This window comes from Eumetopias jubatus, unplaced genomic scaffold, assembly GCF_037043125.1.
Source record: "Eumetopias jubatus isolate StellerSeaLion01/CBP00866 unplaced genomic scaffold, mEumJub1_p1.0 scaffold_17, whole genome shotgun sequence".
NCBI lineage: Eukaryota > Metazoa > Chordata > Mammalia > Carnivora > Otariidae > Eumetopias > Eumetopias jubatus.
This window is the reverse complement of record NW_028274823.1, coordinates 43,164,479-43,189,065: the sequence shown is the minus strand read 5'-3', so window position 1 is coordinate 43,189,065 and position 24,587 is coordinate 43,164,479. Positions and strand designations below refer to the sequence as shown.

Sequence of the window (24,587 nt, the reverse complement as noted above, 5' to 3'; positions counted from 1 at the left end):
AGCCATCAAACCCCACCCCCCGAAATCTTGCCATTTGCAACGACATGGATTAAACTAGAGGGTATTATGCTGAGCGAATTAAGTCAATCAGAGAAAGACAAGTATCATATGATCTCACTGATATTAGGAATTCTTTTTTTTGTTAATTTTTTAATTATTATGTTAATCACCATACATTACATCATTAGTTTTGGATGTAGTGTTCCATGTTTCATTGTTTGTACATAACACCCAGTGCTCCACGCAGAACGTGCCATCTTTAATACCCATCACCAGGCTAACCCATCCCCCCACCCCCCCCTCTAGAACCCTAAGTTTGTTTTTCAGAGTCCATCGTCTCTCATGGTTCGCCTTACTCTCCGATTTCCCCCCCTTCATTCTTCCCTTCCTGCTATCGTCTCTTCTTCTTTTTTTTCATAACGTATATTGCATTATTTGTTTCAGAGGTACAGATCTGTGATTCAACAGTCTTGCACAATTCACAGCACTTGCCATAGCACATACCCTCCCCAATGTCTATCACCCATCCCTCCCACCCTCCCACCCCCCCCACCACTCCAGCAACCCTCAGTTTGTTTCCTGAGATTAAGAATTCCTCATATCAGTGAGGTCATAGGATACATGTCTTTCTCTGATTGACTTATTTCACTCAGCATAACACCCTCCAGTTCCATCCACGTCGTTGCAAATGGCAAGATCTCATTCCTTTTGATGGCTGCATAATATTCCATTGTGTATATATACCACTTCTTCTTTATCCATTCATCTGTCGATGGGCATCTTGGCTCTTTCCACAGTTTGGCTATTGTGGACCTTGCTGCTATAAACATTGGGGTGCACGTACCCCTTCGGATCCCTACATTTGTATCTTTGTGGTAAATACCCAGTAGTGCAATTTCTGGATCGTAGGGTAGCTCTATTTTCAACTGTTTGAGGAACCTCCAGAGTGGTTGCACCAGCTTGCATTCCCAACAACAGTGTGGGAGGGTTCCCCTTTCTCCGCATCCTTGCCAACATCTGTCGTTTCCTGACTTGTTAATTTTAGCCATTCTGACTGGTGTGAGGTGGTATCTCATTGAGGTGTTGATTTGGATTTCCCTGATGCTCAGCGATGTGGAGCACTTTTTCATGTGTCTGTTGGCCATTTGGATGTCTTCTTTGGAAAGATGTCTGTTCATGTCTTCTGCCCATTTTTTGATTGGATTATTTGTTCTTTGGGTGTTGAGTTTGATAAGTTCTTTATAGATTTTGGATACTAGCCCTTTATCTGATATGTCATTTGCAAATATTTTCTCCCATTCTGTCGGTTGTCTTTTGGTTTTGTGGACTGTTTCTTTTGCTGTGCAAAAGCTTTTTATCTTGATGAAATCCCAATAGTTAATTTTTGCCCTTGCTTCCCTTGCCTTTGGTGATGTTTCTAGGAAGAAGTTGCTGCGGCTGAGGTCGAAGAGGTTGCTGCCTGTGTTCTCCTTTAGGATTTTGATGGACTCCTGTCTCACGTTTAGGTCTTCCAACCATTTGGAATCTATTTTTGTGTGTGATGTAAGGAAATGGTCCAGTTCCATTCTTCTGCATGTGGCTGTCCAATTTTCCCAACACCATTTGTTGAAGAGACTGTCTTTTTTCCATTGGACCTTCTTTCTTGCTTTGTCAAAGATTAGTTGACCAAAGAGTTGAGGGGACATTTCTGGGCTCTCTATTCTGTTCCATTGATCGATGTGTCTGTTTTTGTGCCAGTACCATGCCGTCTTGATGATGACAGTTTTGTAATAGAGCTGGCAGTCCGGAATTGTGATGCCGCCAGCTTTGCTTTTCTTTTTCAACATTCCTCTGGCTATTCGGGGTCTCTTCTGGTTCCATACAAATTTTAGGATTATTTGTTCCATTTCTTTGAAAAAAGTGGATGGTATTTTAATAGGGATTGCATTGAATGTGTAGATTGCTGTAGGTAGCATTGACATCTTCACAATGTTTGTTCTTCCAATCCATAAGCATGGAACGTTTTTCCATTTCTTTGTGTCTTCCTCAATTTCTTTCATGAGCATTTTATAGTTTTCTGAGTACAGATCCTTTGCCTCTTTGGTTAAATTTATTCCTAGGTATCTTATGGTTTTGGGTGCGATTGTAAATGGGATCGACTCCTTGATTTGTCTCCCTTCTGTCTTGTTGTTGGTGTATAGGAATGCCACTGATTTCTGCACATTGATTTTATATCCTGCCACTTTACTGAATTCCTGTATGAGTTCTAGCAGTTTTGGGGTGGAGTCTTTTGGGTTTTCCACATACAGTATCATATCATCTGCAAAGAGTGAGAGTTTGACTTCCTCTTTGCCGATTTGGATGCCTTTGATTTCTTTTTGTTGTCTGATTGCTGTGGCTAGGACTTCTAATACTATGTTGAATGGCAGTGGTGATAGTGGACATCCTGCCACGTTCCTGACCTTAGGGGAAAGCTCTCAGGTTTTCCCCACTGAGAATCATATTCGCTGTAGGTTTTTCATAGTTGGCTTTTATGATATTGAGGTATGTACCCTCTATCCCTATACTCTGAAAAGTTTTGATCAAGAAAGGGTGCTGTACTTTGTCAAATGCTTTTTCTGCATCTGTTGAGAGGATCATATGATTCTTGTTTTTTCTTTTGTTAATATATTGTAACACTTTGATTGATTTGTGGATGTTGAACCAGCCTTGCAGCCCAGGGATAAATCCCACTTGGTCGTGGTGAATAATCCTTTTAATGTACTGTTGGATCCTATTGGCTAGTATTTTGGTGAGAATTTTTGCATCCATGTTCATCAAGGAATTTGGTCCGTAATTCTCCTTTTTGATGGGGTCTTTGTCTGGTTTGGGGATCAAGGTAATGGTGGCCTCATAAAATGAGTTTGGAAGTTTTCCTTCCATTTCTCTTTTTTGGAACAGTTTCAGGAGAATAGGTATTAATTCATCTTTAAATGTTTGGTAGAATTCCCCTGGGAAGCCATCTGGCCCTGGGCTTTTGTTTGTTGGGATATTTTTGATGACTGCTTCAGTTTCCTTAGTGGTTATAGGTCTGTTCAGGTTTTCTATTTCTTCCTGGTTCAATTTTGGTAGTTGATACATCTCTAGGAATGCATCCATTTCTTCCAGGTTATCTCATTTGCTGGCGTAGAGTTGCTTATAATACGTTCTTATAATTGTTTGTATGTCTGATATTAGGAATTCTTAATCTCAGTAAACAAACTGAGGGTTGCTGGAGTGGTAGGGGGTGGGACGGATGAGATGGCTGGGTGATGGACATTGGGGAGGGTACGTGCTATGGTGAGCGCTGCGAATTTTGTAAGACCTATGAATCACAGACCTGTACCCCTGAAACAAATAATACATTATATGTTAAAAAAAATAGTAGGAAGTGAAAAATGAAGGGGGGAAACCGGAGAGGGAGAGGAACCATGACAGACTATGGACGCTGAGAAAGAAATTGAGGGTGCTAGAGGGGAGGGGGGTGGGGGGATGGGTTAGCCCGGTGATGGGTATTAAGGAGGGCACGTATTGCATGGAGCACTGGGTGTTATACACAAACAATGAATCATGGGACACTACATCGAAAACTAATGATGTAATATATGGTGACTAACATAACATAATAAAATAAAATAAAAATAAACCCTATTGGACTATGGTTTGTTTGACTATGGACTGTTTGAATGCATCCCAGGAGGTCCCAGAAGGTCCCAGAAGGCAGGGGATAAAAACAGTGTAGGCTGGACTGCTTTGGTATTTCTCCTTTGTCTTCCATAGAGAGGCAGGTGATGCACTGGGGTAGCAGAAGACAGCGACTACAGGTCTCTAGGTGAATGATGCCCTTTTGTCCTTGTCTTTTTCTTACTCTCTGCTAAGGAGGGAAAATGCTGTCCTCAGCTGGTCAGCTTCAAGATCATAGACTGTACTGGAGAAATGGAGTTTTAGTGGCAGGTGGCAACTGTGCCCTCTTCCTCCTTTTTCTCTGGCTGGAGGACATGTTTTGTATTGCTGTAGGTGGAGTAGAGAAGGAGGGAAGCCTTGGTAAGGAGGGGCAGGGAAAAGGCACTCGAAGTCTAGTTTCACTTGGAGAAAGGCTGGGGCAGGGGGCCAGGGAAAGGCCAGCTGTCTAGGGTGGGGAGGCAGGAAAGGTGTTGGCTGCCAGATGACTTCCCTTATCTTCCTTTCCTGTGGCCAGAGAGGAGGTTATTTTATAGCCCAGCCTCTTTATGGCCTCAGTAAGGAAAAAAGGCAAACAAAGAACAAGTGATCCTTCAGGGTCTGGGGAGCCGCCTCCCACAGCAGATGTGCCTGCCACTTGGAGAGCTTTGTGGAAGACCAGACCCTTAGGGGCTGTCTGGCCTGGAGGTCTCTCCTTCATGTCTCCCTTTCATGTGGCTTTGAAAAAGACTTCAAATGCATCCTGATTCTTTCAACCTTTGCATCCTCACCAGCTTGTCATGAGCTTGAACCAGTCTTGGCTCCATTTTACAGATGAGGACACTGAGGCTGGGGTTGTTGTTACCAAGCTTCTTTATGCTCTGTGCTGTGGATGCTATTTCATTTCTTTTATTTATTCTTTTCTTAGTAATTGTAATTATTCTTCTTTAATAGAAAGAAATGGGCTATATTCCTATTGCTTAGATAAATGATGTTGACACCCCCCCACCCTGATTATTTCTAGAGGTTGCAACTTTCAACTTTTATTTCTGTTTTATTCCATGAAGGTGAAAAATCTTATTATTATTTAAAAATATATAAACAATCTTAAACTTACAGAAAAGTTACAAGTGAGTATAGAGAACATTTAAAAAGATTTCTGAACCATTCGAGAGTAAGCTGCAACAAGATGCTCATTTCCCCAAAGAGTAGTTTTATTGTTTATTTCTTGTAGAGAAGGACATTCTTCTGCTTACCCAAAAACACAACCATCATGATTCAGGCGATTAGCACTGATATATAACTACCCTCTCACCCCTAGGTTCTATTTACCAGTGGTCCCAGGATGCTTAGGTTTAGTTCTCATGAGTCTGGTCTCCTTTATTCTGAAACAGTTCTCCTGTCTTTCCTTGACTTTCATGGCCTTGACATGTTCTAAGACTACAGGCCAGGTATTGGTAGCATGTCCCTCACTTTGGGCTAGTCTGATGTTTCCTTGGCGTTGCGTTCATTTTTATGCACCTTTGGCAGAAATATGACAGAAGCAATGATGTGTTCTTCTTGCTTCCTATTATGGGTATGTGATTTCACTTTGTAGTGTTAGTGATGGTCGTTGCTCTGATCATGTTGATTAACGTGGTGACTTCCAGGCGTCTCCACTGAAAAGTAACTAATTTTCTCTTTGTAATTAATAACTATTTTACGGTGAGGTACACTAAAGCCATGTAAATATCCTGTTGTTCATCAAACTTTCACTTTGCATTCAATTACTTATATTGGAGTGGACTCACAGGTTACTATTTTATTCAAGGGGCTAGTATCTATTACTACCATTATTTATTTTAATACTCACATTGTTCCAGATTTGGCCAGTAAGAGATCCTTCCAGCTGGATTCCGGGTCTTTTTAACATGCTCCATTGTTCTTAGAGCACTCTGTTGTTTTCTAGCCTCCAAAGATCTTTCAGGCTCATCTTGTATGTTCCCTGTCCCTTGGATTCTTTTAATGGAAAGTGGCATTTAGAAGCCAAGTATGGGTGCTAGGAGTACTCATTGTTATTAGTGTCACTACCCCAAGGCTCTCTCAGTGGACAGAGTAAAGAGATGCGTGTGTGTGTGTATCTCACAATTGCATTCAAATTTATTTATATACAGATCTTCCTTAACTTACAATGGGGTTATGTCCTGATAAGCCTGTTGTGCTTTAAAAGTAATGTAAATTGAACGTGCATTTAATACACCTAACCCAACGAACATGATAGCTTAGCTAAGCTTAACTTACACGTGCTCAGAACACTTTCATTAATCTACAGTTAGGCAAAATCATCTAATGCAAAGCCCATTTTATAATAAAGTGATGAATATTATGTAATTTATTGAATGCTGTACTGAACATGAAAACAGAATCGTTGTATGGATATCAGTTGTTCAGCCTTGTGATTGTGCGGCTGACTGGGAGCTGCCCACCGCCCAGCATCACGAGAGAGTATGGTACCACATATTGCTAGCCCAGGAAAAGATAAAAATGCAGAATTCAAAGAACTGTTTCTACTGAATGTGTATGGCTTTCACACTCTCATAAAGCTGAAAAACTGTTTGAGTCGAACCATTGTAAGTGGGGGACCGTGTGTCCATTGGAAACCCTGAGTTTACACAATACCTTCAATTCTGATTTAAAACCACAGGGCTCATTCTGGTTTTTTTCCCCCCTTCTGTGTTTGTAACTACCTTCTCCATTGGTGAGAAAACTGGCTCCAATTATCTTTAATATACTTGCTTTACTTGGTTGGTTCCCATGCGTGGAGTGTCTTCCACAGCAGAACTCCCTTGCACCAGGACCTCCCTCTACTCTGGTTCTGGCTCCCCACCTTGGCTGTCCTCCTCTCTCACACAGATACCCTCTTCATTGTATTTGAGCTCTAACACCCTGTGTTGGGCTGCCAACTCCCTGCCTCCTCACATGGACACTGTCTTTGTCCTGTTCTGACACGCTATGCCGGCCCCCGGCCCCCCGCCCCCCACCACCGTGGGATGCCGTTCTCCTTGTACTTGGCTCTGACGTGCTGGACTGCTGGGGTTGCTACCCTATCCTGTGCAGATGTACTCCTCCTCCGCTGGGTTCCAACACCCGCTGGCTTGCCCCTTGTGGGAACATCTTCTCACTCAACTTGGGCTCCAACTCCCTGTTCCTGGCCACCAGTCTCCCTAACCCTGGCCTCACCTTCATGGGACACCATCTTGCTCAGCTCTACCTAATGGCTTTTGGACTATATTGTTCCCTGCACCATGGAGGTATTTGGAACTAATTCTGGATATGGATATGGATATTCCGAAAGGGAGGGAATGGAAGAGCAACAGCATAAGTGCTTCAGAAATTTTTATTTTGAGCAGCACCCAGTAGATCTTTTCAATCTACATCTCTGGGAAAGTTTCTTTTATTATTGAGAATTCCTTGTGCTGGGTACTTTTTTACACTCCACCCAGATCCATTCTCCACCATTGTTCTGGCCTTCTTTACACCCAGAGAGGCTGGATGATTCTTTGCTGGTTCGATTCCAGGTGGCTTTGGTCAATGGCAAGAACCCACAGGAGACTGGAAGTGGATGGAGAGAAGCTGGTATACTTCTTTCCTGCTTTCCTCTGTTTCAATGTTGAGTCTCTGGCAACAGTGGCATGCCTCCAGACCCGAACAGCTCATTGGGTGGCCCTTCCTCCACAGTCCCCTGGCTCTGACGATATGATTTTTTTCCCCTCACTCCTTTAGCTGTAGGTGGTAACTGCCCTGCCAATCTCTGGGTGCCCCACCATTTATTGTCTTTCCCCTTACTCCTGCCCACTCCTCCACATGTTACCTTACAGTTAATGTCTCTCCATTTGACTCTCTGGGGGTGAATTCTATTTCCTGCTGAGTCTATAACGGATATGCTACCTTTCATTTTCTTGGTTCTCCTTTCCTGGAATGTTTATTAATTGGATAATGGATTATTTGCATTAATCATCTATGTCTTTTGTTTTTGCTCTTAGGTTTTCCATCTTTTTGTGTTTTGGCTCCACTTGATGGGACATTTCCTTACTTTGTCCCCACCCCCATCCCTTCCAATAAAATGTTTTTCAACTTCAGCAATCATATATTTAATATTGAGGCGTTGTTTCTTGCTTTCTAGGTCTCTCTTTTCCTAGCAATCTGCCCTCATTTTACAAATACAGTAACTTCTTTAATCTTTCTGAGGATTAATGAACATGGCTGGTCTCCTAAAGTTCATTTCTAGTCCCTGAGTTACTTCACTTTTATGTGGGGTCAGTTATTTTGTTTATTTATCCTGACCTATCTCCTTTGTGCTGTTGATTTTCTAAATGTATGGGATTCTTTGATTCTCTGTTCATAGGAATGGGAAAAGAAGCTGATTTTCCTGGATAGCTAACATGGCTTCCTTTTGCTATGGCTCTTCCAGGAACAAGTCAGGACAGGTGCCCGGGAGCTCTCCGTGTGGGGGACACACTCGCCAGCCTCCCTTTAGAATGAGTGTGTGGTGGGGTGAAATGGCAGGGACTTTTCACAGAGGGTTGGTTATATGGGCTTGGTCTACAAGAATGAGTAAGAGTTTTCCAAGTGGAGAATGAGCTCAATGAATCCAGGCTGTGGAAGCAACATCTACCCAGACCTGGATATGAAAATGGTCAATGAAATGGTCAGTGAAATGCAATGATATTCCCTAAAATGTAGAGTTTGAGTGGGGAAGGAGTCTGGGGGGAGACACCTTAGAAGGGTTTAAGGAGAAACAGACTGACTTGAGAAACTCACCATGATGGAGCCTGGGGCCCGTTAGCACCATGTTGGACTAGTTCAGGTGGGAGTGTGGGTCTGGAGAGGTTTCAAACTAGAATTGCTGGAGCCTGCTCATTAGCTTTTGGGGGGAGGGTTGGCACTCAGGGGGGTGGAGGAGCACAGGGGGTCCGGGGGGCAATAGATCTTGAGGGCATGTTTCCTGTGCTAGGAGCCTTTTGCATCTCATCTCATTTCTGCTTACAACAGCCCTCGAGGTGGATTTTATTATTAGCTCCATTTTACAGAAGAGAATTTGAGGCTTGGAGAGTTGGCCCCTGCGCCCAGCTCTCGACCACTCACCATACTGGTTCTTAAGGTGGTGACAGTAACAGGCCTGATTTCTTCTAATCTCAGCACATTGCCGGCAAGAGGGTGGTTGGGGTGTATCCCTCCTTCCTGACCCTCAGCTTCCTCGTTAGCCCAAGGAGAGACCTTGTAGTGGACCAAGGGATCAAACTGCAAGCTATGGAGGGCTGACCATGCCTGAGGGATTAGTGCTTGCATTTAGCTCCAAGGTGATTCACATAGAACATGCCTAAGGGGGTGGGAAGTGAGGTCCATCACTAGGCTGTTAAGTAGGCTCAATGTCTAGGAGGTCAGACAAAAAGCCAGCCACTTTTACGGTGCGGGAAGAACCCTCCTGAGCTCCTTCCCCAGAGACTGCAGAATGTAGCCTGCCTGGCTGGCAGGCACTCTCAGACTGGGGCCCTGGCCCCAGACTCCCACGAGAGGGGAAGTACAGTGCCCAGTTTCTTGCTTGTAGCCTCTGCTTTCTTGGGGGGAACTCCCGATGCTCCTGCTATGCTGGGTGCCCAGATCTGCTGCCGCCAGAGGGTGCTGTTTCCTTCCCCAGCAGAGGCAGAGAGTCTGACAGCCTGCTCCCGTAGTGTTGGTTTAACTTGGGATTCTGCAGTGAGGCGCTCCCTCCCCCTCTCAGGGGCACTACAGGGCTGGAGAAGGAGCTCAGACTGCCTTCAGATCCCAGGCTGGCCGTCTACAATTTGGATGACTGAGACAAGTCACTCTACTTCTTTGGGTCTCAGTTTTTTCACTGAGAAAGCGGATGATTGCACTTCACCAGGTGGGCATGAGGAGGGAGTAAGAGCAGGTGCTCCGTTCACTGTCTGAAGAGGAGCCAACGCTTGGCTGCCTGAATTTTCCCTGCTGTCTCAGCTGCTTGGCTGTTCTCTGACCCACGGGGGTTAGGGCTCAGACTCCTGAGCCCCCGGGCAGTGCTTCTCAAATGTGTACATGCCTGGAAGAGCTCCCCAGCAAGGCCTCAGACACTACAGGCAGCCCAGGCCAACACAGCATCTGAGTTCTTGCCTGCACAGAGAGCAGGTGTCTATAAAGCTCCCTGCCAGGTGAGTGGTTTCTGGATAGGAAATATTCTCCACTTTAGACTCCAAGAAGCCACAATTATGATTAGGTCCCATTAAACGCATACCTTCCTTCCTTTGTTGGATGCTGCCTCTGTGTGTGGACCCATGCTGGGCTTTGGGGGGCAGAGGAAAGACTGGTGCCCTCGAGATGGGGAATGGGGAGACAAGGATGCTGGGGCGCCACCTGCCTCTGCCATTGAGCATGGAGGGCTGCAGAAATGCATCCTAGCAGGAGGGTCACTGGAAAGCCCTTGTGACCAGAGGCATGGGTTTGGCAGGCCAGATCTGAGTGTTTCTTAGCCGAGTGACTTTGGGGCAGTTGCTCGATCTTGGAATCTCTCTTGGCTTCATCAGTAAAGTAGGAATAAAAATGCCTGCCTCTTGGAGATGTTGTGATGATCAAATAAGGTCATGTTTGTAGAGTCCGCACATGCCATAAATGTCAGGTGCCATTCTAGAAAGGGCCACTGCTCACAGCCCCAGGGCCATTTCCATAGATGAATGGTACCTCTGGGGTTACCTGGTATGTGTGTGGGAGGAGCGGCTGGGAGGTGTGAGTCATATTATAGGAGAGCCTGTCCCAAATTTAGGACGTTCTCTTGAAGCAGATCTGGTACTCTCAGGAGGTCCTCCAAGCACATACTCAATTTTACTGTGTGGCCTCCTCGGGGAAGAAAATGACAAGTTAGTGTATTTAAAACCGGAGTAGCCCTTGTAAACAAATCCTGTTCCATTCCGGCCAAGTCCTGTGTCGCCTGGGCTCTGATGGAGAAGTGCTTTCTCTGTTAATTCTCATTACAACAACCTTGGAGGCCCTTCCAGCACCTCTAAGTCCCTCCTGACTGTCCCACCCGTGCCTCTGGAAGTCTCCTTGCTTACATTCTCCAGCGACACTGCCTCCCGTTCTCTCCAGGGGCCAAACGCCTCCAGCCTCAGGGCCTGTGCCCTTGTTGTGCCCTCTGCCTGGACCACCCATCTAGAGCTGACCTATTTCCCCATTCTGAGGAAACTCATTTACTTGTCCCTTGTTTGTCTGTCTCCCTCCCAGGACCGGGAACTCCAGGATGACACAGGACAGGGACTCTGTCTTGTTCAGCTGTGTGTGCCCAGCAGGAGAGCCAGGCTCATAGGAGGCCTGCAGTTAGTATTCGAGAACCAGTTTCCAAAAGGCCCATTTCACGGATGAGGACACCGAGGCCCAGGCAGGGAGAGCAGCGCAGTCCCAGTCTGTGGCGTGCGGGGCCGGGGCGGGCGCGGGCGCGGGGTGGGGAGAGGCCCGCATGCGGGGCCGGCGCGGCAGGGCGGGCGGTGGGGCTCGCGGGCGCGGTTCCCGGAGCAGCCGTCCTCGTGGGCGGGCAGACTGGGCTCGCGCGGGAGCGGCGGGCGGCGCAGGAGGGAACCGAGCCGGCCAGCGGGCGGACAGGCAGGGCGGCTGGGCTCCGCACGCAGAGAGCGCCGGGGCCGCCGGAGCGGGTAGGCGGGCGCGGGCCCCGCGACGGGCCCCGTGGGTGCAGGGGGCTCAGGGGCCCGGGGCCCAGGTGCCAGGTGTCCTCCGGGAAGCCGCGCGCGCCGCCTGCCGCCGGGCGCCTGCGGAGGGGGCGCAGGGTGGGCTTCAGATGAGTCCAGGGCTCGGAGCCACACGGCTGGGGGGTGGGGTCGGGGGTGGTGGTGCGAGGGGGTAGAGTCGGGGCGGGGGGAAGCCCCCAGCCGCTCGTGTGGACTCGGGCTCCCGCAGTGTCCTCACCTGAAACGTGGATGGCCCGCTACCGAGCTCACCCTGTGGGCTGCGAGGAGAGAAGTGAGGGGCGCATGGAAAGTGGGCGCCTGCGGCCTTAGGAGACCAGGAGCTGCCTGCTGAAATTTCAGGAAACAAAATAGACGTCCTTTTCCATTCTTACTTCACGGGAAATTGATGTTATTTGTATTCGTTCTTAGTTTTCCTCTGACTGATGGGGAACGCAGGCGAGGGGGGAGACCTCTCCCCGAGGTTCCGATGTTCCCGCCTTGTCTTGACAGCCTCCTGGAAACTAAATCCGGAGTCACCATTTTACTGCCCTCGTCCAGTGATCCCCTACTCCCCTTACCCGAATCACCACCCCTGGGGTGTACCTGGAGGATCTGAGCTCTGGTCCTCCTCCCTGGGCATCTCTGAGGTATGCAGTGGGGAGTGAGGGACAGGGACAGTCTTGGTATGAGGTCCTCTGCTGGGGGGAGGGGGCGCAGGCTCCCAGAAAGGTCTGAAGTGGTCACCGTGGCCCCAGCTCAGCAACCCTGGGGAGCGGATGTGGTCCCCTGGAGGCTGCAAGGGACTGACCCTTGGAAGGTATGGGTCCTTGCTCAGTCATAGCCCTTCAAGCCTGTGTCTCCTCCGGGGATGGGGGGGGGGGCTGTGCTCTGTCACTGTGGGGGAGGCTTCTGAGGTTCCAGATTGTGTCAGTAAGGAGGCAAATCTAAGAGTGTCATTACATTGGGGACCCCCAGTCCAGGTCTGCTTGGGAAGGACGAGGACCTGAAGGGGCTGGGTGGTCCTTGGCGCCACAGGGGAGCCAGCATGCTGGGACCAAGGGCCAAAGCACTCCACCTGACCAACAGAGGCCCCTGGGGTACCTTCTCATTTGGCTGAGCCACCTCCCAGCACCCTTGGGCGCTCACTGAGACCCTGGGCTCCGTGAGGCTTTGTCAGGAACCTTGGATATTCATCTCCAACCCTGCCTCTGCCCCTTCGTTCCCACACGTTAGCTTGTGTCTTGCTTAAGCATGGGCTCCACTTCCCTTTTCAGAATCTGTCTGGTAGGTCCCAGTGCAGGGATTTCTGAGTCAGACTGCTGGCGATTTAAACCCCGTCACTTACTAGCTGTGGGACATCAGTCAGGTCCCTTCCTCTAACTGGGTCTCAGCGTCCCCCTCTTGAAAATGGAGCAGATAGGAGATTGAACCACATGAATTTGCCGTGTTTGCAGGGCAACAATGGTTGGATACTAGCAATTTCATGTGGTTCAGCCTAGTAATGCCTTCCCCACAGGGTTGTGGTGTGGATTAATGCTCAGTGGGGTATCGGGTGCCCAAAGCTCAGGGACAGCTGATGTCCCTTCTGCCCTCTGTCTCCCCAGGAATGCGTGTGTTCTCCAGGGTGAGGCAAGCCCCTCCCTCCTTGGGCTCTCCCCTCTAAGACTGGGCTCCCTCAGGCCCTCTCCTGCCTGCCCTTCCAAACTCCCACCTGGGCTCCCCTGGGCAGATGGGCAGATCCTGTCCCTCCCCAGGTGCAGCCTCTCGGGCTGTTTGGGCGTCTTCTGGGATGTCCATGGGACCAATCTCAAAACAGAGTCTTATCTGTCTACATGCGGGCTGACAGCCTCTGTGTCCCTCAGAATCCTGGGGTCTCATCTATAGATGGGGCGGTGTGAGTGAGGGGCAGCGTGAGGCCTGTCATGAATGTCTCTCGGGCTAGTCACTGGCCTGTGGACAGCATAGTCTTAGGCTCTGACAGGCAAGCAGTGGGAGTGTGGCCCTTTCCAGCCCTGGATAGAGACGGGTACTCCACTGTGGGGCGGGGCTCAGAGCAGGAGCGCTCTGCAACAGGGCTGGTGCCCTTTGGAGGCCGGGCGCTGGGCAAAGGATTAGAGTAAGGTGATCGCTCCCGGCTCTGTGCCCTCCTGCAGGACTTCCTAAAGAAGCTTTGGGTCAAAGCTGGAGCTAGGTGCACTCAGAGACCTGGGCATGGGTTTGTATGATCACTGTGGCCAATTCCTCGTGGTGGAAGAGAGTGAGGTCCCCTCGGGGGGAGTTGGGGGGGGTGCGTGGGAAGAGAAGGAAACTGATGTTCGATGAGCACCTGCTCTGTGCCAGGCTGTTCTTGTTGCCAAATGGGCAGCTCAGCTTCCCAGGAGGTGGCAGAGAGAGTTCCTGAACAGGACCTGGTCCATTGAATTGTGTTATTTGTCCAAGGAACTAAGATGGAGACTGAACCTGAAAGAGTCTATGGGAGGGCGAGCTTTAGGTAGGGTTCTACTTCTCAGAGTCTTTTTGTCCCCCTTTCATCCCCTGACCTAGGGGGGAACCAGGCCCTCCTGTGAGATAAGAATTGCTCCCCCCACCCCCACCCCCCATCTAGGCGGCAGGGCTGGAATTTGAATCCAGGACAAGCACATGGCCTGCTGGCCTCCCTGGGATCCTGATGTTTCTCTACTGTTTTTCCAGATGCCAGTGTTGGTTCTCTGCAGCAAAGCATACTGTTCTTGACCCCAGGGGCCCCCAGACAACTGGGGAGACAGGGCTACAGCCTGCTCTTGAGTGAGAAGCCCCCCTTCCCCCGCCAGCAGCAAGGTGACCCACTCCTTTCAACCACGTGGTCTCACTTGGACCATTCTTCACCCTGAACTCTTAAGTCCCAGTTGGTGGAGTTGTGGCTGGATCATGATAGCCTCTCGAGGTTCTGGTGGCATCTAAGTCCTATCTTCTTCTTTACTTGATTCTGCTCAGGAGCACCTCCCCCAAGAGAGCCTCTGTTCTGGAGACCCCCACCTCTCAGCATGTTCCATGAAAGAAATCCAGCTTTTCTGCTGACCTGGGGCTCTTGGATTTGAGTCACTGCCACCTTGACCCTGGAGTGCGAGAGGGCCTTTCTGGGGTGGGCGCTCACGGAGTCTCCTCCTGATGCGCCCCTCTCAGCCTCTACAGAAACATGCAGAGGCCGCTGACAGTTCCGTTCCTTTTCTGGTCCCGTCCCCATGCTTGCTTTCCTGCCTTGCTGCTCTCCCAGTCCCAGCACTTCTCTCGTCGGCCCGTTCCCACCAGCTGCTGGGATCGGCTGATTGGCGTTCAGGCATTCGTGTGGTCTAGTCAGCAGTGAAAGGTGTGGGTGTCCCGGGCCATACATGCCCATCCCTTGTGTTAGCTCTTTATGACTTTCTCTAAGAAGGGGACTGCAAGCCAGGCAGAACCCCAGTGCTGTCTTCTTCAGCCCTCCCTTTCCTTCTGTCCTGGACCTCTTCCTCAGTCTATTTTTTACATCCCAATGATCTTTCTAGGATGGACGTGGGCTTGTTGGCCAGCATTCCTGCTCTGGCCCACCTTTCCAGTCTCATCGTTTACCACTGCCTTCCACCTACGCGGGGCTCTGGTTGTTCTGAACAGCCTGCTGTTCTCTGAGGAGGCTCTGCTCTTCCCTGCCTCCCTATCTTTGCACATGCTGTTGCCTGCACCTTGAATTCCTTCCTCTATCTGGTCCACTGGCTGGCTGGCACCTCTTCAGCTTTGGGGCCACGCCTCAATGTCACATCTTCTTTCGTCTTCCTGTTTCCTCTCCGATCTCCCAGCTCACGGGCATTGCATTCATACTGGCTTTGGCCATGGCGATGGCGATATGGCCTTGAGGCTCACCTGTGTTCCTGGGGGCAGTTCTGTGGTCTGGGAGGGACATGGTGGTATGTCATCCTCACCCTTGTTTCTAGCATGGGGCTCGGCACATGTTTATTGAGTGAATGAAGATGTGAGGACTTTCTGGAGCCCTCCCCACCCACGAACTCTGCTCTGATCCTGCTGTCCTTGGCTAGTTAGGAGCCTCTGGCATTACTCCTGCCATTGACCCAGCCCTGGTTGATGGTCAGCCAGCCAGAGCCTGGGGTGTCTCTCCCATTGGCTGCTTCTGGGCATAGTGCACCCACCACCATTTTGTGCAGCTTTGGCTGCTTTTGGACTCACATCCTGGGCCTTGCATTTGGCCTTGCTGTATTTCATTTTGTCAGGTTCTTTTCCAAACAGTCCTTTCTGCCAGAAGACTATGGTGCCAGAAAAATCCTCCTGCCTCTGGGATTCAGTAGCCAAAGTAACCAGACTATAAACTGTCCGTTGAATTCATGACTTGATCTTGTAAATGGCCAAATGTAGCTCATCCTTATCAAGGAAATCAAATGCGTGGTGAGTGACAATTAGGACACGAGACATACAGATTTTCCTGATCTCTGGTTAATTTTGGCCATACTCTGTAAAAACTGCTTTTAAATTAGCACTTGATCATGAAGAACATATATATGTTCACTAATGGACTTGAGCATTCCGTGGGACTATGAGAATATCTGAAATAGGGTCTTCCTCCGTGAACGGTGTATATCACAATGGGTCTCACGGAGCGCGCGCATGAGAATCATCTGGGCCATCTGTTAAGATACAGGTGCCTGGGCCTCATCCCAGACTCACTTCACTGCATCTCCTCGCGAGGGGCTCTAGAGTCTGCACTTTCGACATGCCCCTGGATGGGTTCCGATGCTTCCTGAGGGTTGGGAACTGCCCTGGGGGATTAATGACAGCTAGAGACCCCATGACGAAGGTGAATCACAGTGGTGTGTGGAAAGATCTGGAGCTCTCTAAGTCAGAGTATCTGTCACTGGCATTACCGCCTGGAGATTCTAGAGTCGAAATTCCAATTTGGTCTTAGCAGAGGGTCCCTTGTGTTGAGGAGACAGCAGGGGAAAAGAGATAAGCCGCGCCAGGGCAGGGAGGTGTGGACTAGGCTGGTGTGCTTGGGATCTGCAAGCTAGTTCGGGTGACTTGAGCATGGGCAGCGCAGTGAGTGGGCAGCCCGTAACCTTGGCCCTGCACGTGTGCAGCATGATGGGCAGGAGGAGAGACCTGGTGTGCCGATGACCCAGTCTTTGCATCCATGGCAGTCTTCAACTCTGCCGTGTGTCGCCTGAGAAACGAGGCTGCCAGGGCAGGTAGGGCCTGAGACCAGGAGGGTGTACTGGGTGTTGAGCTCCGAGGTTTGGTTTTATCCTCAAGGGCAGAGGGCTCTGTGGAAGGACCTGAGCACACAATGGCATTTGCCGCTGTCTCTATTTGGATAAAACGTGACAAGGGGATTTCTGCCCATACTCCCTAAACAGTTCTGTCTTTGCACTCTGCGTATAAAACTCTAGTTTCTTTATCATTAAAACAGCCTGGAAGCCTGAGGTCAAAGGGAATGTGTATGACAAGTTCTGGCATCAGACTAGGATTCGCATCTGAGCTCTTTGACTGATAAGCTGTGTGACCATGGGCAAGTTGCTTTACATCTCTGAGTCTCAGGTCCTCCAGGTCCCAGCAGCCTTGGGATGGTAGAAGCCATGAACCTCTCTATGTGGCTCCCACCTCTCCCTGGATTCCACACAGGAGGCAGGATCCCTGAGTACCGTTGGTCTGTTTGCTTTGTAGGCATCGTCACTGAATCTTCCAGAATCTTCTCACCTGCACCATGAACATCTCGCACTTCCTGGCCTTGGTGCTCCCAGGATCCCCTCAGGGTCAAAACAGGAGCAAGTCAAGAAGCATCCCGTACAACTTCTCGGACCACTGCCAAGATTCTGTAGACCTGATGGTCTTCATTGTCACCTCTTATAGCATCGAGACTATTGTGGGGGTCCTGGGCAACCTCTGCCTCATATGCGTGACCACTAGGCAGAAGGAGAAGGCCAATGTGACCAACCTGCTCATTGCCAACCTGGCTTTCTCTGACTTCCTCATGTGCCTCATCTGCCAGCCGCTCACAGCCATTTACACCCTTATGGACTACTGGGTCTTTGGGGAGGCCCTTTGCAAGATGTCTGCCTTCATCCAGTGTATGTCGGTGACAGTCTCCATCCTTTCGCTTGTCCTTGTGGCCCTGGAGAGGCATCAGCTCATCATCAACCCGACAGGCTGGAAGCCCAGTGTCTCCCAGGCCTACCTGGGGATTGTGGTCATCTGGCTCATTGCCTGCTTCCTCTCCCTGCCCTTCCTGGTCAACAGTGTCCTAGAGAAAGTCTTTCACAGGAACCACTCCAAGGCTGTGGAGTTTCTGGCAGATAAGGTGGTCTGTACTGAGTCATGGCCGCTGCACCACTACCGCATCGTCTACACCACCTCCCTGCTGCTCTTCCAGTACTGCGTGCCGTTGGCCTTCATCCTGGTCTGCTATGTGCGCATCTACCGGCATCTGCGGAAGCGGAAGCAGGTGTTCCGAAAGGGCACCTACAGCTCAAGGGCGTGGCAGATGAAGCGGATCAATGCGATCCTTGTGGCCATGGTGGGTGCCTTCGCTGTGCTCTGGCTGCCCCTGCATGTGTTCAACAGCCTCGAGGACTGGTACCATGAGGCCATCTCCATCTGTTATGGCAACCTCATCTTCTTGGTGTGCCACCTGCTTGCCATGGCCTCTACCTGTGTCAACCCTTTCATCTATGGCTTTCTCAACACCAACTTCAAGAAGGAGGTCAAGACCCTGGTGCTGACATGTCAGCAGAGTGCCCATGTGGAAGAGTCCGAGCATCTGCCCCTGTCCACAGTGCACACGGAGGTCTCCAAAGGGTCTCTGAGGCTCAGCGGCAGGTCTAACCCCATTTAGCCCTGTCTAAAGCTTCCCCCACCATGTTCATTACCAGGCTCCACCATTTAGCTAAGTGGGCCAACTGCATCATTACTAGCATTTTTACTGGCATTCTGGTGGCAGTTCATCACTACTGGCTTTCTGGAACCCAGAGAGGCTGGTGAGAGCCTATTTTTGCACCCATTTGCCTTGTGAAGCCTGACATTCAGTGGTCCAGCCATTTGTTCCTGGGAGAAATCTGAGTCTGGATTCCTCAGGTCACAGCATGCCTTGCAGCCTGAGCAGGTGCCAGAAGCAGAGATGCTTGTAGCAGGCAGAGTTCATTCTGGTAATTCACAAACAGATGCTCAGCCTGGGAACCCAAGGCTTTCACCTCTGCCAGCGAGACTGTGAGGTCACTGTGGGCTGAGGGAAGGAGCTCTGGACCATGGTCAACCCCTCACCTCTGGGAGAGCTGATGTTGGCTGACAGACTTTGTGAGTGGTACAGAAGTCTGTGAAGGGAAGGTAGAGGGATTACTGTTATATGATGGGCATATTGTATTGCAGAGCATGGATCCTGGTAATCTTGGGTCCTCATACTCCTCTGTAGGAGGAAAAGTCCAGCCTGAGCAGCGGGAACCCCAGGAGTCACATCCTGTTCCATCTTTCACTTTCACTGCCTCTGCCACCTTTGGTGGAAACAAGCCTGCAAGTATCTCCCCTTGACAAGCGCCTTGAGGGGGACATCTGCATTGTCTTAGAGCTGGTCCTCCATACCAAGGACAGGCCCTGGCGCAGGGAGAGGGCTCCAGCAAGTTAGGCTGATGGCAGACGTGCCCCTGCTGAGTGCTCAGCTGAGCACAGACGCCCTGCGCCACGGTCCAGCATGGGAAAGGCTCAGCTGCTGCAGCCATGCTCCTACCCCTGCTTCCTAGCCTGCAGGACTTCTCTTGACAAGGCAGCAGGCCAGGAAATCTGTGACCCTCCCCAGCGTTAACCCACTGCCAAGGCCAATAGCACTCTGACCTCTAAGCTGACTTGCTCTAGGTTATGGGCACTGTTGTTCCAAAGCCTTGCCAAGCCTTCAGTAGGGGTAGGGGCAGGGGGTTCTTTCGTTTGGCTTAATGGGACACTGGCTGACAGAAGTAGGGGTCCCCCTTCCTCCAGCCCACCAGGGAAAATGGAGAAAGGGCTACAATGAATATGAATATCTCACCCATGGAGGTCATGCCCCAGTCTTCTGGCTGCCGACCCAGATCCAAGGCTTTATCTTTTTGTGGACTAGACAGACAGGTCAAGATTGCCTCTGGGCCACTTTTGATGGGAGGTCCAGGTCTGGCTCTTGCCTGTTCAAACCTAACCCACCCTGGGGCAGAGTGGGCACTGGCTAGACCCACCATGGCCTCCTGGGGCAGGGTATTCAGGTGCCCAGAGCCCCCGGGGAGTCTCACTGGGAGGCTACTAGGACTGCTGTTCACAGGACATCTGGCAGAGGGCCAAGCGGCAGGAGGTTGAACAGCCACGTCTGACTGTCTCTCTGACCTGGCCCCTGACCAAGAACTTGTGCAGCCGACACCCAAGGCAAGCGCTCTTTGAGCCACCAGCTCCCTTTCTGGAGCTGTTTGTTTTGTCCCAGCTTTTGGTCACAGTGTTCATTCTGTTCCTTTGGTGACCTTTACCTTGGCTTTTGGGATAGATTTTGAGCCACTCTATCGGGCGCAACTTGTGCTGGCCCTCTGGTGCCATCTGCTGCTGGCAGCTCCAGCTAAGCACCTGCCAGCAAAGCCCAGACCCTGGGGCTCATCCCAGCGTGATGTCATTGACCAAGCTTCCCAAAGAATTTGGGGGCCTCAGGCCCGGCCAGAGCCTGTGCAACGACCTGGAGTCTATGCCTCATTGCCCATCTCAGTGGGGATGCTTAGGGACAAGGATACTTTAGGGTGCCCACACCCTTGAGGGCAGGGGGACTGGGCTGGGCATCTGGCGAAGGTGCTTGGCATTAAGAATTGGGGTAGTGGGTCAAAGCTTCATTGAGCATCTTCTGTGCTCCCCTCGCCTTGCTTGGGTGGACACAACCTGCCCGGATGGCTGTCTCCTGCTCCCAGTTCCTAATGCCCCTTGGAGTTGTCTGGTTCCCCAGCACCCTGGGATCTTGCTGCTGAAAGTATGGTCAGAAGACCAGCAGCCTCAGTACCACTTAGAGCTTGGTAGACATGCAGGATCTCTATTCCCACTTGAGACCTATTGAATCAGAATCCTCATTTGATCAAAATCTCCAAGTTAATGGTGTACACATTCAAGTGTGAGAGGCTCTGCTCTAGAAACAGAGTGCCCTGCAGCCTGGAGCCAGTGGGCGAGCCCTGAGGACACCCACTCTGGGATCTCGAAGAGAGCTCTAGGAATCCTAGTTCTGGAGATTAGGCTTTACAATGCTATTGCTGAAAATGTAGGTTGTTTGGTTCTGGTTGTTTGTCTCATCTCTGCATGTGGACATAATTCATGTGACGCCTTTTCATTCCTTCAATAAATATTTACTGAATGAACAGTTTGTGCAGTTACATTCTTAGTGAATGTGCCCCTCTGTATTCTGCTCGATTTCACTTAAAACTATCGTCATCGGTTTTCCATGATGCTGTCTATCATTTTTGACGGCTGATTATGGATTCAGCAAATAGCTCTAGCTCCTGAGTCCCAGCTCATGGGCATGTCCTTGACTGTAGTGGGAGGAGCCCATCTTCTGAGGAGCACTGGGGCTGGAACTGGAGCTGCCCACCCACAAAGACCACCTGGGGACCCTTAGAGGGAGCAAAGCATGACCCAGGCCTGGAGGTGGGAACGTAAATCCTGCCTCACTCCAGCACTTCCTTTTCCCAGAAATGACATTGGCTTGTTTTTTTCCCCGTTATAAAAGTTAATCATGTTCATTCTTGAACATACACAAAATAGGCAACAACAAAATGAAAAAGGAAATCATCGTTCTGTCACCCAACCATACTCAGTGTTTACAGTTTTTGGGAGTCATTTCTTTAGTTTCTGTGTACATAGTGTTAGTTTTATTAGAAAAACATGGTTGAGATCATACTGTAAGTGTCTGCATATTTATGTCTAATATTAAAATATTTTTAAGTATCTTTTTTTGCTGGACCTTCTAAGAATTTTTAATCATTCAACAGATATGTCAGACACATGGTAGGTGCTGGAGATACAGTGGTAAATAAAATAGACATTGTCCCTATTCTCATGGAGTTTATAGTCCAATGACTAGATCCATCCTGCATTCTTAATCATCATCTGTTGTGGCATATTTAGAGGTTTCTAGACCTATTATGTGTAGTTCTGTGATGAACTTCTACGCAGAAAACTTTTTCTAATTTTTTATTTTTTAAAAAATATTTTTAAAAAATATTTTAAGTTGGTTCCACACCCGATGTGGGGCTTGAACTCATGGCCTAGAGATCAAAAGTCGCATGCTCTACTGACTGAGTCAGCCAGGCGCCTGCAGAGAACTTTTTCTGTATTTGGAATTATTTCCTTAGGAGAGAGTTCCATAAGTGGAATTAATGGGTCAAAGGGCGTGGACATTTTTCAAGGCTCATGATGTGCACTGCTAAACTGATTTCCAGAGACTGGAATGGTTTGCGCTCTGTGGCTAGTGCTTGTTTTCCTGTAGCTCGGCCACGGTTGAGGGGTTACCATTAACGAGCAGACCTCCGTTGTTCACTAGATCCTGTCCCTTCTCACCTCCTGAATGTCACCCCAGCATCCTCCGTTCTGGGCTCTCCTTTACACAGAACTCCTCCTAAGGCTTGTCTCATCTTGGCGTCTCTGCTTCTTCTCCTCCCATGCTCTTTTGTACTCACCTGTGCATCCAAACAGCTCTTGCCAAGGTTACCAGTAACCCCCAGGTTGCCAGATCCCATGGTCAGGTCTTAGTTTCATCTTTTGTGACCAATTAGCAGCATTTGGCAGTTGGCCCATCCCTTCTCCTTGGATCTCTTTCTGCATGTGGCTTTTTCAGGACACCACACTCATGGTTCTGCTGGGCAGTCCTTCTCAGATTCCTTCTTGGATTCTGGTCTCCCTACCCTTAGAATATTGGCACGTCCCCAGGAAGACATGAGGGCCCACCTCTAATTCCCTAGGTGGGCTCACCCAGTCTCCTGGCTTTCAATACCACCAAATGTTTAAGTGTCTAATGCTCCCAAATGTGAATCGCCAGTCTGCACTTCTCTCTGCTCTCAGATTTGTATATCCAGCCCCTGCTTTGTGTTGACTGAATCAAACTTGGCATGTTCAAAAGCAGACTCCTGATTTGTTGCCTCATCTCTTCTCCCTCAGTTTCCCTCCCCCCTTCATTAAATGGCAACTCTTTCATTTCATTTGCTTGGGTCATAGTCTTAGGATCAACTTTCCATTCACAGCCCACATCCAATCCACCAGTGAGTTCTGTAAGCTCTGCCTTCAAAATATATTGGGAATGACCACTTCTCACCTCCCCTGGCTTTGCCACCTGGTCCAAGCCATCAACATTTCTACCAAGATGATTGAGGTGGCCTTGTTTCTGCTCTCGCTCAGGCAGAGCGATCCTTTGAACACCTCTGTTCAAAACTCTTTACTGGCTTTCTGTCACTCTCAGAGCCAAATTCATAGTCCATAGTCTACCTGAGTTGTCCATCTGCTTGTCTCTGACCTCACTTGCTACCACCCTTCCCCTCTCTCACCCACTTCAGCAGCCCTGGCCTCCCTGCTATCTCTTGAACACTCGAAAATTGCTCCTATCTCAGTGCATTGTACTTCCTACTCTTGCTGCTACCCTCTGATATCAACATTTTCACTCCCTTGCTCCCTTCACCTTAAGTGAACCTTTATCAGAAGATTACTTCCTCAGCCACGCTATGAAAATACAACCTTCTCACCCTGCATGCCTACTTTATGCTATAGGACTTAGCACCCTATGACATGCTTGCACACATTTATTGTTCCATTGATGAGTGTCTTACTTCCCCATTAGGAATGTAAACCCCATGAAGGCAGGGACCTTGTATGTTTCATTCACTGTCTGGTTCTTAGAAGAGTGTCTGCATATGGGTGGTGCAGAAGAAGTATCTGTAGAGTGAATACATTTAAAAAATTTTTGTAGTTAATCAGTGGGGAGTGATACTTTAACTTCTTATTTGTGGAGCTCAGGCATTTGGTTTTGTAGGATTTTGGTACCTGGTGTAGTACCAGTAGCAACAGCTTGTTGTATTTACTAGCTGACTCTGTGACCCTGAGAGGTCCCCTCTGCATCTTGGTTTCTGATTCTTCATCTGTATTGACACTGGCTACTATGTACTTAAGAGTTCTAAACACTGTGCTAGACACTCTAGAGACATTGCCTCTCCTCAACCCTCAGAGTGGATAGATGAAGAAATGGGTGGAGGGGCAAAAAAAACTTCATCCAAATTTTCAAAAAGAGCCAGATTTGAAACCCAATCTGATGGATTCTGGAGTCCATGACTTGGACTGTTACAGCAGGGAAGAAGGTTAACCAGATGACCTTCCAACTTTTAGCTAGACAGTTTGAACTTTATGGGTAATGGAGACCATAAAGGGTTTTAAGCAGGGGAATGGCATGGTCAGGTTACATTTAGAGAGATCGGTGTAGCTGAATTGACCTGGGTTCCCCTAAAGCAGAAGCTGAGGCAGAGGCTTATGGGCTTTTCCTTTATTGGAGAATGCAATCCCAAGGAACAAAGTGAGGACATGGAAAATGAGACAGGGAAGGAGAGAGAGCCAATTCAAAGATGTGTCTGTGGCTTCAGTTCTTTAGAGAACGAAGGACAGCTTTAAGGTCAAACTTCTTGGCTGGAAGTTGGGAGTTGTTACTGTGACTTACTGCTTTGTAGGAATACAATAATGCCTGAGAAAAGGCTGAAAAGATCTGGAAGCTCTCAATGAAGAAATCTTTGGTTCCCACAGTGCGTGGAGGGAAGGTCTAATGGTGGAAGAATGAACACAGCTATCATATCTGTCTTAAAGTGGGTCATGCTGACTTGGACAGACATCCTTTGGTGACAGAGCTCTTGGCTTGACCTTTGTCTTCAAGGTTCTGGTATGTTTTTCAAGGCTGCTGCAAATACATAGACATAGACCAGCCTGGGGCCCCTAGGTCTTGAGAAGACAGTGGGAAGGGGTTTGCAGAGCAGATTAGGATGCTTTCCTCGCTGACAGCAACCCAGCACTTCCTACTCTGGGCAGCTGAGAAGGCCTCTGCAGAGTGAACTTGCCAATGAACCATAGAGCAGGAGGGTTCTTGTGAATGTGGCTGTGTACTCATGACCTTTGAGGTTTCTAGTTGTTTAAATGTCACCATTTATTTGAAATTGATTCCCGTCAGACTTTGAAAAGTTTATCAGTGCAATT

The 24,587-nt window shown here is 49.2% G+C and overlaps 1 protein-coding gene across 2 annotated transcripts; it reads left to right on the top strand.

Annotated features, from left to right (window-relative positions):
- The first annotated feature begins 17,091 nt into the window (after positions 1-17,091).
- NPY4R2 (neuropeptide Y receptor Y4-2) lies at positions 17,092-24,055 on the top strand. Of its 2 annotated transcripts, XM_088019976.1 has the most exons (2): positions 17,092-18,203; positions 23,995-24,055. In XM_088019976.1, the coding sequence occupies exons 1-2, from the start codon at positions 17,092-17,094 to the stop codon at positions 24,053-24,055; spliced, it is 1,173 nt and encodes a 390-aa protein (XP_087876102.1). The 2 variants fall into 2 exon arrangements, with proteins under 2 accessions (XP_087876102.1, XP_027954282.1); XM_028098481.1 differs by lacking the exon at positions 23,995-24,055 and having other exon boundaries at positions 17,092-18,219.
- Positions 24,056-24,587: the final 532 nt, after the last annotated feature.

Excerpts from the sequence above, each read along its gene's own strand:
- NPY4R2 (XM_088019976.1), top strand. The coding sequence starts at position 17,092 with ATGAACATCTCGCACTTCCTGGCCTTGGTGCTCCCAGGATCCCCTCAG. Across the intron at positions 18,204-23,994 it reads TCTCTGAGGCTCAGCGGCAG|AGAACGAAGGACAGCTTTAA; the intron begins GTCTAACCCCAT and ends TCAGTTCTTTAG.